This window comes from Carassius gibelio, chromosome A24, assembly GCF_023724105.1.
Source record: "Carassius gibelio isolate Cgi1373 ecotype wild population from Czech Republic chromosome A24, carGib1.2-hapl.c, whole genome shotgun sequence".
Classification (NCBI taxonomy): Eukaryota; Metazoa; Chordata; class Actinopteri; order Cypriniformes; family Cyprinidae; genus Carassius; species Carassius gibelio.
This window is the reverse complement of record NC_068394.1, coordinates 14,489,672-14,508,329: the sequence shown is the minus strand read 5'-3', so window position 1 is coordinate 14,508,329 and position 18,658 is coordinate 14,489,672. Positions and strand designations below refer to the sequence as shown.

The following is an 18,658-nucleotide window of genomic DNA, read 5'->3' as shown; positions in this document are numbered from 1 at the left end:
ATAGAGTTTAGGAAAATGTTTTTTTTCCTCTTATTTGTAGATCTTGGCACTACTGGAGCTCCAGCAGTGTTGAGAAACATCCAGCAGAAGACAATAACGGGCTGGAGTCTAAAGAGTGTGTGAGATGAAGAGTTTCAAGCAGACTTTGATCAGAGCCACAGGTGGAGAGGAGGCAGGCGTCCCATTCAAGAGTCATTGCCTTAAGCAAAGAACAAATGTTTGCCTTCCATGAAAGCTTTAAGAAGACTCACTAACACTTCGGCTTTGTGAAGCACTTTAAAGAAGAAAGGCCAGGAGAAAGAGAAACTGAGAGTTGTGTTTTTTTGTTTCAAGTTTGGCATTCCAGGACATATAAACATCTAAGCAAGCAAACCTTTCATTAGAAGAGAAGCGAGTCTGTTAGAGAAAACATGAATGTGGACTGCTGCGGCCTGTGGAGCTGGACCCAATAACTACTCTGACTCTGGCCTGACATCTGTAGGTGTGTTTGGCTAAATAAAACATGTTCTATGGTGAGAAAACACTCAAAGCACACAGTTTGTGGAAAAGATGTCTCAGACATAAACTGCACAGTCTGTCTCACTCATGTATGTCCAGTTCTAACACATGCAGAATGTCCAAACTATATATGTTCTATAAATACTGCCTTTCTGCTATTAAGGTATCATGCATTTCAAGCACAGGCTTCTTGGAAAAATGTGCCTGTGCAACATTTCTGCAAAATGATATTATGTTACTTTTTGCACGTTTTGCAACATTTTCAAAATGAGATGGCCAAAGAGTGGCACATTTATTTTAATTGAAAACATCAATCTGTGACAATGTTTTATTAAGTGTTATTACTTCACATCACAAGTTCAGTGCTGCACCGGATGCGCTACCGAGCAAGTTTACTACATCAGAAAATATATGGAGCTGTTATGTGATACAAACATCAAAATGTATTAGTTTATAAACCATGCACTATGGTAAATGTCTTTTGAACTCATAACACAGTATTTTGCAAGAAACTGCACAAAAATAAGGCTTAAATAACCAATAATCTGTAATTTTAATTGGTGCAAAAATAAATATAAGAGGCTGGTGTTATGCTATGTTGAAATGTCTGGTTTCACTGTTACACAGGTATTAATAGGTAACATTTACACGTAAAAAATATTCATTTTTATGTTTTGATTGATGCTGAAGCATACAATCTGCACATATACAAAAATAACATTATAACATATTTATAACTAAAGATGGTCAAATATGTAAGATATTTGTATAGATGCAAATTTATAATTTTATGACTTAGATATTAAGATCCAAACCTAAACATAACCATTTTATAAACAATATAAAAGGATATATAAAACAGAATGTAATTGACAGAAATGTTTTTATATTACAATAAAATACCATTTTAGAAACAATATAGCGGTAAAAGATGTTTTGAGTATGCATCAGTAAACATCACTAATAATGTGCAAAATACACAACTGCAAAATCTATTCTAAAAATCTGCTGAAAACAGTCTAGAAGCAGACAGTGTGAAGTAAAACACCGGCTGAGCTTCACATTGATGTGATTTTGCTTGTTCACTACTACAGTTTCCCACAGGAATCACATCTGTATCACATAACCAGATGTTCATCCACCTTGGAAAGTATAGCCGCACATCAGAATAAAGACTTACTCAAAAGTCAAACGTTTCCGTTTATACCCTGTGGCCTGCAAATGTATTCCTGTAAACATGTTTTCTGTTCTTCAAAAGAAGGGCTGGTCAACATTATTTGTAGGATAATAAATACTGACAGTATATGCCAGAAATACCATTCATAAGCATAGACAAACATATCCCTAAAACTAATTTCCCCCCACAGTAATTGGAAAATCACCCTTTGACAAAGGCTCTTTCTCTACTTTAAGGAATCCTGTTTGTTTATTTGTAGTTTTCGGCCAGTGCTGCAGTCAGTGGTTTGGAGATCAGGGTCCTTTCAAGCCTTCTACTTGTCTGTGACTTTTAATTGAAGAGATTGAGAACATAATAAAGAGCATTAACTAAAAGTTATTTCATTCAGCAAGATGGTTTACCGTGCAGGAAAACAAGATGGATGCTTCTTTACAGAGCTCTAGGGTTTACATTAAAACTGAAAACATAAAGCGTTAGGTGTTTGAGAAAAGCATTTGCTCATGTCTATCATTTAATGGAGCCAATCTCTAGAAATGTAGTTTTGTGTCTTTGCATTAAGAGTCAGTGAAAAAATCCCCATCACTAATGCACAAACACAGACAAGCCGGCAATCAAATTTGAGGACCACAAACAAGAAAACAAGACAAAAGTACTGATTAAGAAAAAAATTATTTTTTATTTGTTTTGCTGTGACACGAGTCCTTCAGAATAAGGTCTGAGCGTGTGTGAGGGCTGTGGACGTTCACGACTCATAAACGCATGTGTTTGCGTACATGCAGTATGTGATTTAATTCTGAAATGGACTCGAGACGCTCTGAAACTGTAAAACCTCTGCAGTAAAACTCAAAGGCCACAAGAAAGTCAGCAGAGAGGACTGGTTATCTGCGGCTCGGTAGAAGAGGACCTCGCAGGGACTGACGCTTTATATGGATCTGGGGAGGCTTCTGTGGTCTTTTAACAGTCCTCAAATCCTAAAAGAGGAGGTTTTTTGACCCAGTTTGGGGTTATCTGGGGACTTTATTTCTTCTACTAAAGTTAGGAGCTTGTTTTAAAGAGTTACACCACAGAATAATTCTTAAAAATCTAAAAAAGTGCGAAGTCCTGTGTTTGTTAGACTGGAGTGTTAAACTTTATAGCAGCATGCAGAATTACACAAGCCGATGCTGACTGAACATAAAAGACATTTGTACGTAAACTTTAGTTTTCTTTGAATGGTCTCATAAACAGCAAGTTGCATATTTCTAAGAACTAATCAGGAACAGAAGTAGAGGAGTAAAAGGACAGAAGGGAGAATCTAAAGTCTATTTAGTTTATTTAGATTTGATTGTATTGAGGGTGGCCTAACATGACATTCATCATAGTTTCTACCTTACATGCATCTGAGGAAGATTTAACAGAGTTTAAGACTTAAAATCTTGGAAGTGTTCGACATCAAAAAGATGAAGGTCAGAAATAAAATCTCAGAGGTTTGTTTTGAGAAACTAGCTCAAAATCTGAACAAAGTCTGATTTTTAAAGGTACTTTTCAGCTGAAATTAGCTTTACCTGCTTCTAAGTTAAAACTGGTTATAAATCTAACAATCATAAATAACTGACATCATGAATAATTATTATACTATATAAGAAATACACCCTTAATCTGCGAAGTTTATGGATAGAATCTACTGTTATTATACTGTTGACTCTTGCTTAGGGTTACGATTAGGGTTAGGGTTGTTAACCTAAAACAGTGTAAGACAAACCGAACACAGTCACATTATGATGTATTGTCTGTGGGTTATTTAGACTGTAAGAACATACATGACATTCTGCACACAGAGAATAAACGAGTGCTTGAACCGTTCCCAATGAAAACCAGGTCACTCCGCATCATCTAACCAAGCCATTCCAGCTTGTGCTAGCAGAACTAATATTTAGATTCATTTGTCAGCCCAGTGGAAAATGTGTTGACAGATTCGTTTTTTTTACCAATCGAGTGCATATGAAATCTACAGGATTGGACAGCAGGCTGGACACTCAGAGCTGAACAAACACCAGCGTTACGTCATTACTCCTGAATGTGTATTTCAGCTGAAGCTCACACAGAAAACAGACGGCGCTCAGCGGCTCTAGGTAAAACACTTTAGCTGAAATGGGTTTGGCCGAGGATGTAGCCGTGAATGAAGATTACAAGATGAGCATGAGCCATTAATGCTTTCAGAGCTCAATAACAGAATGCTTTTTGTTTAAACAAGATGTCTATGCTCTGACCCCTCGATGGCCATCCAACTGCTCTCATCCACTTGAGCACTGAGAGGCCGATTCATTTCATCTAAAAGCATCATTTATAATTCAAGGTATGTCTAAGTATACATCTATTCATGGACTCCAGACAAGAGTCCAGGTTTGGAGCGTGCATGGCGCTGAATCAGCTGGCATCAGAGGTTTACTCTGTCAGTCAGACTGATTAATGACTGCGCTGATGAAGTCTCAGAGTCAAACACGCTCCACAAACTCACTTCAGTGTCAACCGCAGCTGAATTTACTGCTCAGATATATTCCTCACTAATTACTAGAACTGTCCCATTTAGAGCATTCCTTTATGTGATTAATTATTATGTGGTGATGTAATCAGCCATCATAGGGTTAATTCCTAAATATGGCATTCTGTGAGTATAAAAAGAGACTCGACAGGCATCTAAGGGCGTGCTATTCCGGTTCGAACATCTATGGATGTCATCCCTTATGTTTGGATGTTATGAAGAGTGTTTGGGTTTTGTACTTTTTCTGTTTGTGATTTTGGGTTTATCTGCTTGTCAATAAGTAAAATAATTATCTGTTATTGCATGTGGGAGAGCACGTCATTATCTTCTTCATCTTCACTGACTGTTTTGTTTGAAGCGAGCATCTGAAAGAACCAGTAAGGGCGATTTTTCTCAGTTTATCATGGCGACAACTAGCAAGCGTTTAGACAATGTGTGCATCCGTGTCTGCGGATATTTGGCGTGCTGTCCGGGGAAGGGCTCCGAGCTCGGGAATGGCCCGAACCTAGAGTATCTCCCTTCCCCGTCTATTCATAAAGTGAACTCAGAGTGAGGAGATGGGGTGGAGGAGGGATGCTGATAAACCGTGAATGGATAGAGGTAAGTCAGCGATATTTATACTATGGGATTGATTACTTGATTATGGTCCACCTGTGTCGATTAGGCTAAGTATCTGACGCGCTCCTCCCGAATCTTGTTAATAAAAACGTCATTTGTTTGGGTGAAGAGCACGCACGCGATGTCTTTGAGGAGGCAATTTGCGTGCATTGTGAGCATTTTTTCAATGGAAAAAGCTCTGCTCTCGTTCGTCTTTCTTCTGAAAGAAAAGGGGGAAAAAAGACAGCCATCTGCTTTCCGCGGTTCAGGATCTGTCTGCGCTGAGGCCTGGAAGAGAATGAGCTTGTGAGAATACAGGTGGATCTGTCTTAATGGTTTAAAGAAGGACTTTCCCTTTCACGCTCGGGAAAAAAAAGAAAAAAAAAAAAAGAAAGAAGGGCGGTGGATGAGAGAGAGCCTCGGGAGGATGATGTTATATCTTTAACACTTTCTGATACTGAGGTTAGTGCTCTGCTGGGTTTTTACCCAGGAAAAGCAGGAGATATTTGAGGATGGTGAAAAAGCTGAGGCCGAGCCTTCTCAATTCTCCTGCCCTGCGTATGTAGAACTGTTGGAGGTTATTGAGCGAAAATTACCTTTTGACCATAGCCCTCCAGCTCAGGTGAGCCTTTTATTTCTGCATGATCTCCATACAGAGATTAAAAAGAAATGAAAGATGCCGTTTTCTTCTCACATCCATTGGTTTCGGCATTAAATGAATCTGCTGACATCGAAGTGATGCGCGAAAGTGGCTATGAGGGAATGCCCCCTGTAGAAAGAGCAATATTTTTTATAAATAATTTATAAATAATTTTTATCTGTCAATTTTTTTTCTTTCTGCAGGGGAAACATCCTCTCTTAATCTCCCTCCTTGCCATTTAAGCCCCTTCAGAAAATAATCTCGCGTAAATGTCAAGGCATACGCAGTAGCAGGTCAGGCTGTGGCTTTATTAAAGCACAATGCTGGTGATGCGCCGCACCACGGATCTCTCTCCGTGCTACCAAGCAGGCCGCCTCCGCCATGGGCAGGACTATGGCGGCCATGGTGAAAGTGGAGAGACATCTGTGGATGAACCTGGGAGACATCGGGAGAAAAGAAAATGCTTTCTTCTCGATGCCTTCTGAGCTTTTCGGTATTTCCATTGAGACGGCAATTTGAGAAGTTCAGGGAGACAAAGGCGCACTCTGCTGCTTTCAGATCCTTAGTTCCACAAAGGTCCAGGTCTGAGCCCGAACAACATAGGGGTCCTGGCTTGTCTCGATCTGAGGATCAAAGACGGGCACAGAAGGCTAGTGTCGCAACTCGCGCTCCTCCCTCACCTGCGGGCAGGGGTTAGAGGAATCGTGGGTCACGAGGAGGTAAGCAGAACCTAAGGGGTATGATCTAGACGAGGCAACGTTCTCGTCCGAATCAGTGTGATACCGAGCTATCTACTCGTTCCCTTTGGGGAATTTTTTTTTTACCCTCTGGAGTCTAAGAGGTTATCAGGAAAAAATAGACTCATAATGCGTATATGCGTTAATCAACTTCAGAGGGTTAACTTCTGCTTTTTATCCTTCTCTTCCTAATTCCCCTGTAACCACCAGCTCTCCACCTGATCAAGGTTAGGTGGAAACCTCTCGCATAACAGTCTCCTATGCTGGACTCATAATGTTTTTATGGTTCTATGTTCATAGCAACCACCTGACTGAAGGTCCAGACTAAAAGGAGGTGCCCCTTGAGCGGGGCTCCAGCGCAGGAGGGTGGGTGAGTGAATGTAACCCCTCTCTGTATATACTTATGTGTATTTAATTCCTGGTGGTTACGTGTCTACTAATAAACTCTGTGAGTTTCCTCGCCAGCACCAGCCATCCAGCTTCATGTTCCGGTATTAGGTGGCTGAGATCACAGGTATCTGAGGGAGCCTCCTTGATCATCAGGCCTGGCACAGCACTGCAGGGAATTTCATGGATGTTTGGCCAGGTCCCCCGAGGGGTCTCCTGGCTGCTTAGGGGTGATGTCGCATCTAGCGGGAAGTGGAGGTGGCAGTTACAGAAGTCTTCTTGTATATGCTGCCTCAGGTGTTGCTCCCCTCGCCCGAGGTTTGTAAAATTGAGCGTGCCTCTCCCGTGAGATTCAGCGCCTCTGCGATGCTTAGGAACCTTTAAGTACACACGCTAAGCTCTGTGTACTTTCTCAAAACCACATGGTGGTCAGTGTGCACGTGAACACTTTGCACACTTTCTAAAAATCTACAAGTGGTAAGTTTGCACGCAAGACTCTGAAATCTTGTACGATAAGGGTTACACGCTCCGCTTTGTTCCCTTTTTTGAGATGATTAGACCTTGGTTCTTTGAGCTCCATTCAGCCAGTGTGTATTTGTTTATACACCTCAAGCATCGCCTCCCTCAACATGAGGGGCTATTTGGGTGATTCTCGTGGTAACTTAGCAGCGCTCCCCTTTTTCCAAAAAACGGTCGCCTACGGTCGTAACTCTGAGCTCGGAGTTCTCCTTTCATATGAGACCGAGTTCTCTGTTTTTCCCCAGATTGCTCCAGCATTGTTTCCACAGATTGAGTTGATGACTCTCAAACATACTGTTTTGAGATGCACCATTCCATCTATGAGCTGCTCTATCAGAGTGCCACGAGAGCCCCTCCTTAGAACAGTATTTGAAAATCCATGCTATGGTAAGTGTGCACGTGTAGTCTTTGCACACTTTCTGAAATCCACACTGTGGTAAGTTTGCACGCTCCTATTCTGCATTCTTTCTAAAATCCTATATTGTGAGGGCTTTGCGCGGTTGCTTTGTGCCCTTTCTTGAGTTGGTAAAAGCCCCGTTCATCTTGGGCGCCACTCCACCTATGTATCCTCAGATACCTATCTAAACAGGGTATTGCTACTAAGATCTGTTGAGACAGTTTCTTCAGCAAGCTTATGCGAAAGCTAGCGGTAGCCCCTGTGTGACAGGCAAGACTTGGTACAAATGCTAGGTTCCTAGCCGTATTCCTTTAAAGGAATCTTTCCTGATTCCAAGCCTTCAGCTCTACCCTGGGCTGAGGCCCTAACAATTAAGTTGGGTATGTAGCTTGGCCTTTTGGCTGTAAGGGGTACTGTCACAGACAGCCGTCTAAATGTCCCAGGGGCAACTCCCATGGAAATGGTAGAGTTGGTACTTAGTGCTCGCCATGATTCTGGCCTGCACTCCCCTCAGCATGGCGGCGTGTTCCCCTAAGCGGCCCCTAGAGGATGCAGTTCGAAGTTCCCTCGAAAGGGAACTGTCTCAGATTACATATGTAACCAGTAGGGAACGAGACACTGCATCCTCTAGCTCCCTGCCATGCTTCAGACGCAAGCTTCAGATGAAGAAGTGAATGACGTGCTCTCCCGGTGCTTATTTATAGTCGCACCGGTGGTGACTTCAGAGGCTGTCGCTGGCCAACAAGTTGGTGTTTTTTCAATGTATGCTTCAGACACGGGTCACGACGAGGTGTTCCCCAAAGCAGCCCCTAGAGGACGCAGTGTCTCGTTCCCTACTCAGGGAACTATGGTTACATACGTAACCTGAGACAGTTTTGTATTATCATTGTTGTCTGTTATCTTACTCAGCCACTACGTATCTGCGTGCTTTGTGTATCCGGACAATCTGTGTGTTCCTGGACTATTTCCGGGTGGCGTAGTCGGACTTAACCTAAAATAATAGCAGTAATGCCACATTGAAAAAAAAAAAAGCAAACCATTAAAGATTTAATAACTCCTCAATCATGTATTTTCCTACCATGGGATCAGGTCAAGGTTTGTTTTTATTTCATTTTTTTTATTATTATTTTTTTATTTTTTGCTCTGATCAATAAATTGTGATTTAAATTATGATTTAAATTATAAAATATTACTATAATTTCAAATAGCCATCTTCTATGTGAATCTGTGTTAAAGTGTAATGTATTTCTGTGATGCTCCGCTGTATTTTCAGCATCATTCCTCCAGTCTTCAGTGTCACATGATCTTCAGAAATCAGAATAATATGATGATTTACTGTTCAAGAAACATTTCTGATTATTATCAATGTTGAACACAGTTGTGCTGCACAATATTTCTGTGGAAACTGATAAATTAAATTTTTCAGGATTCACAAATGAACCGAAAGTTCAGAAGGAAAGCTTTTATTTGAAATAGAAACCTTTTATTTAATTATAAACGTCTTTACTGTCACTTTTGATCAGAGTATCATTGCTGAATAAAAGTATTAACTTCTTACAGCTTTTGAACAGCAGTGTACATGAGATATGTTTTGGCAAACAATAAGACAGAATATAAAATAAAAAGCTAAAGATGATGAATGACTTTGTCTAAATTCCACAGCTTTCCAGACAATTTCTTTAGGTTTAGTGATTAATTTTCATATACATTTCTAAATGGTGCCATGTGGAGAACATTTTTCACTTCATTTTATTTATTTATTTATTTCCGTTCTGCAGTGGTTGAAATACATGTTTCCTGTTTCCTTCACAAAACACTGATGATTTAAGGCCTCTCTGTCTAATTTGCAGACGAGGGTCATTAGTCTTGCTTAATCAAGATTGCATAACTTTACAGACAAGCAGTGGACACAGTTTGGACTCTACACATGAGCAGCTGTGTAGTTCCTGTAAACTATTAACCGCTGCAATGTTCCTTGAAACTATACCAAGGAAAATCCACTTTATTTATTATCCCAGTGGCATCTAAGTAGAGCCTCAAGACCAGATGATGGGTAACAAGCTTGGGCTCTTTGGTTAATCTAGACACTCAAAAACGGAGGCAAATTTTTATGGAATAAAAAGCAACTGTTGATGTATAGCTGCACAGAAAGCTGGCATGATTTCAATGCCCACAAACAGAAACTAGCACGCTTAACATTAACAACACCAGCTGTGAACTCCAGCTCAACAAAAGAGAGCCATTACTGCGCTAGCACTTCTCTGAAAACACTTCCGATCTCCTCATTACAGACACGGGAACAGTGTTAAGGACAATCTGTCTTTATACACTTGACCTCTGAGAGAGATAATGAGAAGGGTAAAGAGTCTGAAGTCACTGTTTTGGGTAGCATTACGCTTGCTGAGAGTTTGCTCTGGCACATTTTACAGCCTTCGCTAAAATGTTTCAGCCACCTTTGGGTAAAATAAAGCTTTCGGCAATCTCTTCATTTATTTCTTTTCAAATCTGATTTTAAAAATAGTGCCAAAATACTTTTGACAGTCATGTATGTGGTGAAGTCTTATCCTCCGTTATTAAGCAGAAATCTGAGCCAATCAGATCAGCTCTTGGCCAGTTTTCACCTGTATGATATTAGGAGATGCAGATGATTCTGCTTTATCTGCATCCAAACAGACAGAAAAACCACCGGTCTCGTGAAAAAGCTTGTTTATAAACTCTAGCAAGTTAAATGAATCACTTTAAAAAGTTTTTTTTTTTCATTAAAAATGATACTTTCTGATATTTGAGTTTTTATTTTTAAAAGTGTATTCATTGAATTTAAATGAAATTTGAAACATTGTCATTCTTGTTTTGTGAAAAGAGCATGATGATTTTTTTTTTTATTAAATGCTGGTCTGTGTTTAAAAAAGGATAAATGCCACAAACATAAATATACACAAATACAGATATGCATGTCACACTGTTGCCAGGTTTTCTCTGTTCTTTGATGTTTTTCCTGTTTATTAATGCTGAAAAGCTCTGTTTTTAAAACGCAGAGGTGTCAGGCTGATTAACTGAACATGACAGTAGTTATACACTTAGACTTTAACTGTAATTCATGGCCAACCTCTCCTAACGTCCATGCCTTTACTGTCGACCTATAAACATCTGTGTATTAATCACATGACATGCATTCAATCAGCCTGTGACAGTAACGATGGGTCGACTCTCGGTGTCTCGAGACATGGGCTGATGGGAAATTACTATCATACCGCACTCTGAGTGACAGTACACACGCTTATGTTTCTTTACACCGCTGGATGCAGTTAATAAACTTTCTGGATTGACTGACCTTTGCTCCAGCAGCGCCGGTCGCTCCGTCATTCCCAGCGAGTCCTGGTTTTCCCTGAAAACGGATCACAGCAGCTCAAGACAGATTATGCTCAGTAAGAAGATGGTCTGAAGCCGAACAGTACTTCTCGTGCTCTTTATTGTGTATTTATGTGCACATGCTCTAATCTCCAGTTCTGTGCACATTTCTAAAAATTAATTTAAGATTTTAACAGGAGGATTCACCACCGCAGCACCGTATTGCATCATGTTTAAATACATTATATCTTTATATCTGCTTTTGTGTTTTAAGTAACAGAGCAGATGAAGGACTAATTGTTAGAGGACATCGCTGGACAAAGATAATTTCTGGATTATTATTTTGTGCCGTCATGTAGCAGTATATTACCATTGGACCAGGCTCTCCAGGAGGTCCTTGTTCTCCTTTTCCTCCCTGCTCTCCCTGTTTAATAAAATACATGTCAAGTTTATTTCCATCAAGCTTGTTATGACAACTAACAATTTATGAATAAGGCCTTTTCACTGCTCGTTCCTTTATATAGTACATGGTCATTTACAAATAAATAAATAAAACAGAAATAATACATTAATACATTGGATAATTTAATGAGATAGTCCAGCCAAATCGTTGAAAAACCTCTCTTTATTCTGTGGAACATAGTAGAAGATATTTTGAAGAATGTTGGTAACCAAACAGTTTTTGTTTCTGCTGACTTCTTTTTTAGCAGATTTTTTATTTTGGGGTGGACTGTCCCTTTAAGAACACTTTCTCTCAGTTTGTCTTGGCTGTAATGCATCTTGACATTCGACTTGTATAATTCTAAATGCTGATTCCCATTGTATTACCCATTTTCAGATAAGCTTGCCCATAATCTGTTTGATTTGAATTGAAATATTATTAATAAATATAATTACCTTTTTTCCTGGCAATCCAACTGTCCCAATGTTTGGTTTTGATGCTCCCTGAAACAAAAAGACAAGAAGCATGATTAAATGCACACCAAACCATAACAGGTGCATGTCAGCGCACATGAAAGCAGATTTTCCTCAAGTCTTTGTGTTTGTCTCCAGCTCTTCTTCACTTCCTCTGTCTAGTTTAAAGCAGGTTGTTCGTCTCTGGCCAGTGTGTGTTCTCTCTACACACTTCTGTCAGACGTCAGAGGGATTGGAAAGAGGAAACCGTTCTTTCAGCTCTTACCATGGGTCCTGGCGGCCCCGGTTTCCCTGGCAGCCCTTGCTCTCCTCGATCACCCTGGAAATAAAATAGACCCGATGTGACTCGCAGTAAAGGAAAGGAAAGCATCTAAGAGCTGGTAATGAGAGCATCACGCTCCACTAAAGTGAGAAGAGGCTGTGTTCCTGCCAAAGGCTTGTTTCATCTAAATTTGAGGATGAGCATCTCAAAGAATCCGATGATTATTTTGTGAGGAAGGGTGTGAAATTACTTTTAACCCCTGAAGTCCTGGATGGCCTCTCGGCCCCGCTGGACCCAGGTCGCCCTAAGTGAGAGGAGAACAAAAAACACAGAGCAATCATTTTCTTCAAGAGAGATAAAAACACATGCTTAGCAATGGGCGCTATGAAATCATAAAGTTTCCCATTTATTTTTTTCTGAAAGTTATTTTATTTCATGTCATTTTGCATTTCCAGGTCTGTTATGTATAAAAAAAAGTTCGTATAATTAGTTCTCCCCTTTTTTCCCCTTTTTTTAATATCAATTTCCTTTTTTATGTACCAAATTCTGTGTTTTCAGTTTTATTTTTTCTAGATTCCATTGTAATGGCTTTAATTGCTTTTTACTAACATATTATTATTATTATTATTATTATTATTATTATTATTATTATTATTTACAATAATAGGGCCCTAATCTTTATTATATATATATATATATACACTTTTTTTCTCAATCAGTGATTCTGGTAACCAGATGAAGACAATAAAACATTCATTTAATTTAGTTTTTAATCAAATTAATATTAAATAACTTTTTTGTAAAACAAGTGCTGCACAACAGAGGTTTACGGTTTAAAATTAAAACACGGAAGAAAACTGTGTGATTATTCACAGTATGACTAGTATTATTACATCAAGATATACATTGTACTGTACTTTAGTAATGTATTCCTGTCACAAATTGAAACTGAAACTGAACTTTTATTTTGACGGGTGGCTGTGAAGACCTTTAAGTTTCTCTGTGTGAATGCTACGGTGATAGTTTTTCTCAAAAGAAATGCTGATGAAGTGACTCTCAGATCAGTTCTGGAGATGTTCATGTGTTTATGTGTATGAACACACATGCCCTTCAGTTTGACAGTATTAAACAAAACCCAACATCTCACCTTCTCTCCAGGTATACCTGGATCTCCTGGCTCTCCTCTTGAACCTGGGGGTCCCTTTATTGAAAAAAGCCGTACAGTTCACACAGATTGGCCAGAAAAGACTCGTATCCTGAATACATGGGTTTTACTCACAGGCGTACCATCTGGGCCCGGAGGTCCTTCCCCTCCTCTCTCTCCGCGCACACCCTGTTGAGATCAGACCCTGGCTGTAAATATCTGACTGTGTGTATGTAAAGAGGAATGATCCGGACTGACCCTGGGTCCTGGAGGTCCTGCTGGCCCCGGCGGGCCGTGGTTGCAGTCGCACACCTCTTCAGTCTCATCGGTGGGCTCACGATCCAGAGGACACTAGAAACACCGGCATAAACTGCTTTCACTTACATTCTCTCAAATGACAGTGAATTCACGAGAGTAAGAGTCAAACGTTAACTCACCCGTTCATCATCCTGCAGGACAACAAGCAGAATAAGAAGAGTTAGTTTGTCTGATCTGTCTGCAGATTGCAGATTCAATCGAGTCTTTGAGCTTGTAGTCGCTCGTAAACACTGATCAGGGGCATTGCTTCTGTAGTTTTGTATTTTTGCATTATGCATTTATTTAATACAGAGTCTTGAACCACATCAGCCAAATTAGAGATGAATCAAAACATTACAGCAATTTATTCAAGAAAAAAGTGTGTGTTTGTGTGTGTGTGTGTGTGTGCATGCGTGGGAGTGTGTGTGTGAGTGTGTGCGTGTGCATGCGCGTGCGTGAGTGTGTGTGCGTGTGTGTCTGTGTGCGTGTGTGTGTCTAATTTGCCATCACATTTTTCCAGATATTCAACAGATTGTTCAGTTTTCAATAAGGATTTGTTGGTCAGAAGCCGCCTTGTGTTCTGTTCTCTCACCACAGAGTAGATCTCACATGCCGTCTCTCTCTCGCTTTGCTGGGGGTCGCAGTAAAGCCTCAGTTTCTGGATTTCTGTCTGTGGAGGTCAAAGAGAAACTAAGAAAAGCAGCCCAACCACAGCCGTTGAGAAATGACTCTGGCTGCCAGCTATATCCAGTGTTCAGGTACACTACAGGAAGTTACTTACAGGAAGTGTGGCATCAGAGCCAGAGCGTTTGGAGATCTGAGTCTTCCCGTTGATGAAGATGGGAACCACAGCCTCCAGAGCCTCATCCTGGATCTGCTGGTCATCCAGAAAACAGGAGACACGTCTGGGTCTAACCAGAACCTTCAGCTGGTGCCAGCCTCCATCGAAAAGAGCCTGCAGGACATTTCAGACTCTGAGAAATGGGTCTGTGCTGATTAAAGATGCACCGAGGAGATAAATAACGTCTAAAGGTGTGTACAAAAAAAATATTTCCATGAACGTAAATGTCACAGGAGTCTGACAATTTTCCAAAACAAGCGGTTCTACATGAATGAGGGGCCGTGATGGAGGAAAATGGCTCTTGGCAAGACGCAATTGAGCAAGAAAAACAGCTCACAGAACTACTGTTGGCATTAAGAGCAAAAGAAGACATGGAACAGGTACAGGATGATAATTGCTGGAACAGGGATGATGAAAACATTTCTGAGAATGTGTATTAAGTGAATAAGTGAGGAGCATTAGTGGAAAAACTGACATGGGATTTTGAAAAGGAAATTGCTTTTACTGAACAAATACAGCCAAGTCCCAGATCTGAAAGGAGCTGTCATAAAGCAGCTTATTTCTACATTCTGCTGTCTAAACGGACAACTTCTGTTTAAATAGATCTGTTATATTAGTGTAAGGACGATTCATGACAAATGCTTCTCTTGTGAAGTTACACAAAAAAATAGCAGTAGCAATTTGCAGATTGTCCACTCAGTCGACAAGTTGCTGGTAGATTTCACTCACCTCAATGTCTTGTGCATCAAAAGTAACTCTCTGTTCCTCGTTAACTGTGTCTGTGGTAGTGAAGATGACAGATTTGTCCAGTCCGTTGAGTGTGACAGCCGCCTGGATCTGTCCGTCTTTAGACAGGACCCTCCACAGGTCCAGCTTTTCCCTTCTTGAAGACCCTCTCAGCCTCAGAGTCGACACAAACACATAGGAGGGAGGAAGACCTTCCGGAAAAATATCCCTTTAAAACACATTTAAAACAGATGAATACATTTTCACAATAAAAAAACATACATTTATGGGAGCTCTAGAAAGTGATTAAAAAGATGCAGAATCACAGATAATTGCATTATTAAACACGTTAAATATTTATGATTAGATTAAAACCAGCCTGGTGTTTTCAGTGATGTCGGTGCTCTTGTCCAGCAGATACGCTGCCTCCGACACTAATGAGCCCTGGATCTTCTTGGCTTTCTGATGGATCTTCATGCCCAATATCAGCTCAAAGCCTTTCTCATCACGGGAAGCCACAGGAATACGAGTGGGGCAAACCGATTCTGCATGAAAACACATTCAACATGGATGCTATTTCAAAAACATTACCACACACATTGCATCTTAAGCTTTCAGAACCAGCATTTATAAAAAAAAAAAATAATGCTGTCTCACATTTATTTCAATCCATATTTCATGTGGCCTCACTAAATGTGATAATCCACCCAATTCATAGGAATGGTTAAAAGCTTATTTCGAAGCAAAAAGTGCCAAAATAATCCAAGGGACTGAACATGAAAGTTCTTCAAACTGACCTACTTTCTTCTGTGGATTGCAAAATAAGATATTTAGAAAATAAATTAATAAAAATAAATAATAATAATAAAATAATTTACATTGTATGTTCAATTAATTAGATGCAGATATAATTTGGTAGAAAAATGTAAAACATTCTGTTGACTAACTAACAAGTGCATGTCAACCTATTTTACTAATCCTAACCCTAGTCTACTAATACTCTAATACTCTGACATGTAGTTGCTTTAGTCAACAGAATGTGTAAAGGGGACCATCAAAATAAAGTGCAACCAAACTTAAACTGTAAGTGTAAGACATTTGGAACTGCTTTTTATCCCTTAATTAGAAGCACCGCTATTAAATTGTAACTTGTTATACTGGGACTAAACAGATATTTAGAAGTGGGCAAAGTTTAGAAAATGTGGAGAGGTTTGAAATAATGTGTACAGTAAATATCTCCCTACATGAGTACCATTTTTGTACCTTTGACACCTTGCGCTGACACATTTTGTGCCAAACGATGAGGTGTAGGTTTGTAATGACTTCCAGTTAGAGAAACTACACGCCTGCTACTAGTGTCAACTCTCTGTCCAAACCAGAGCTGCCAGCTGCTTTGTGGTTAAAAGTGGGCAAAGCCACATCTGGTTCCTGTTACCACTCCCCTTCAGTTCCTCCCTGCCATGGCATCATGCCGCTGGTTTGGCCCACGAGCTTTGTGGCTTTCCCTGTCACTGGGCATGAATGGACTGTGGTGTTTTGGTGGTCACTGATAGAACTGCACGCCCAGGAGTGGACTGGTAATGCCAAAACCTAGTTTTAATGTGGTAAATGTTTATGGGTAGGCTCACACGCATGCAAATCTCACCCTCACACAGCTTCTGTTCCATAGCATCACGGATACGGTCGATATTGGTGTAGTCCTCCGCATACAGCACATATTCACCCTCTGGCTTGTTGGCGATGGTCACTAGCTCTGATGTGGTGATCTCCGTCCCGACACCCACCGCAAACACTTTAATCCCTTGTGCTCGCGCATCAATGCTAGCATCCACAACATCGTCCTGCGACTTTCCATCAGTCACCACTACAGCAATGCGGTTCTTCACGTCACTTCGTTGCGAAGATGCAAAGACGTGGTCCACGGCAAACTTGATGGCACGCCCCGTCTGCGTGTTGCCACCTAAATAGCTGATGTCCTCAATGGCTTTAATGAGATCTCGAGTGGTCTTGTGGAGACCGAGAGGGATCTCCAACCTGGGGGTGTCGCTGTATTGTATAACACCCACCTGTGAGTAGTGTGAACTCACGTCGAAGCCACTGGTGACATTGACTAGCCAGAGCTTGGCTGTCTCAAAGTCGTCACTTCCCACACTCCAGGAGCCATCCATGATGTAGACCAGGTCATTCACAGCAGTGCTGCAGCCTGCAAGATGAGGACAAGAATTGCCACATTTCTCTTTATCTGTTTACTATTTTTCATAGATTTATTTTACTAAGCTCACTGAAATGCATTAATGGATTGAATTCTCTGTGAAGAATACATGCATTCTACCCTGCCGAAGTATCTTTCATTTGGAGTATCATTTACAGTTTTGGACCAAATATGGAGTTTTTGTTCAAATATGATGCTTTAAAATGCTGCCTATTTTGGCACCACACAAGGTTTCGAAAACCTTAAAGTCATCATGAAACCGGAATTGCAATCCACTCTCCTCTGTTGTGGCTTATATTTGAAACGGCTTCTCAAACAAGGAAAAAAATGAACGTTTTGCGAAATACATTCTGCTGGAGAGAAGGGAATATTGCCCAGTCATTGTGAAGGTGGGATATGTTTTTAATAAAGATTACGAGGGCACATTAATAAAAAAATTATTATATGCATAGAAACATTTTTTGATAATAATTTAACATTCTATTTCAAAATATGAACTGGCTATTTCTTAGTTCTTAATACATCAGATGCATCGCTCAAAGGGTTAATAAACTGTCAATACCCGCTCGAATGTCATGGTCCTCTGCGGCGCGTGAGTACACCAATAAGAGCAGTGCCGGAAAGCTCTTCAGAATCCACGACATTCCCAACCAAACTTCCAGTCCTTTCCCTAAAATGTCAATCTTCAGAGTCCTGTTAAATGAAGAGATTAAAATGTGTTTGTTTTGGAAGCTATCTATAATCATTCTAAACAGTTCAGAATCAGTTTGCCTACATAATTACTCAAAGATGGCTGTTTCATTTGATTATACCTCTGATGTTACACACTCACTTAAGCTAATCAGATCAGCGCACAGTTGTTCACAGGGGATGCGTTCTCAGAAACAATCAAGTATCACTTCTGAGATTAAGCATTTACTACAGAATAATGGAAAGGCATATTGCGTTCTGTCATTGGGCCGCGTTTGACCCATGTTCTGAAAAACCAACATAACCATGTTTCTTAAATAAAGATTTATGCAGACATTATGATCCCAAAAAAGAAGCAGTATCTTGAAAATCATCATCATCAGATAATTAGTGGTTGATACTTGCATCATATAGACTTGAATATGAGCTCCTTCGACTCTATACACTAAGAGACCACCAAGTAACCTGAACTTGTGCAATTATCTAGCAATGCTAGCATCTTGCTGGTCACAGTTCTACCAGACAAAAACATACAAAACTATACCTTTAACAGCTTGTCACTGAGACAGTAGAGACAAGTTTCTATCTTATCTACACCTAAAATGTGCATATGAGTACCTAGAGTATTACTATGAACCGTTAAGGGGTAAATACGGTACATAATTGTCCCTTTAAAAGTACTCTCAAAGTGAAAAGATGTTGTACCTCTGAAGTTACAGCTTAAGCAAAACTAATATTTTCTGCAAAAAT

At 40.1% G+C, this 18,658-nt stretch overlaps 1 protein-coding gene across 1 annotated transcript in view; it reads right to left on the bottom strand.

Annotated features, from left to right (window-relative positions):
* si:dkey-225n22.4 (collagen alpha-1(XXI) chain) overlaps positions 1-17,862 on the bottom strand; it is a 42,135-nt gene extending 24,273 nt beyond the window's left edge. The window contains exons 1-15 of the mRNA XM_052542728.1: positions 17,781-17,862; positions 16,652-17,209; positions 15,386-15,551; positions 15,010-15,235; positions 14,221-14,394; positions 14,032-14,109; positions 13,580-13,591; positions 13,401-13,493; positions 13,278-13,331; positions 13,146-13,199; positions 12,249-12,302; positions 12,002-12,055; positions 11,719-11,766; positions 11,192-11,245; positions 10,805-10,858 (exon numbers count right to left, since the gene is read on the bottom strand). Coding sequence (XP_052398688.1) covers positions 10,805-10,858; positions 11,192-11,245; positions 11,719-11,766; positions 12,002-12,055; positions 12,249-12,302; positions 13,146-13,199; positions 13,278-13,331; positions 13,401-13,493; positions 13,580-13,591; positions 14,032-14,109; positions 14,221-14,394; positions 15,010-15,235; positions 15,386-15,551; positions 16,652-17,209; positions 17,781-17,862 — 1,761 coding nt within the window. The remainder of the gene's footprint in view (positions 1-10,804; positions 10,859-11,191; positions 11,246-11,718; positions 11,767-12,001; positions 12,056-12,248; positions 12,303-13,145; positions 13,200-13,277; positions 13,332-13,400; positions 13,494-13,579; positions 13,592-14,031; positions 14,110-14,220; positions 14,395-15,009; positions 15,236-15,385; positions 15,552-16,651; positions 17,210-17,780) is intronic.
* Between the last annotated feature and the right edge of the window lie 796 nt (positions 17,863-18,658).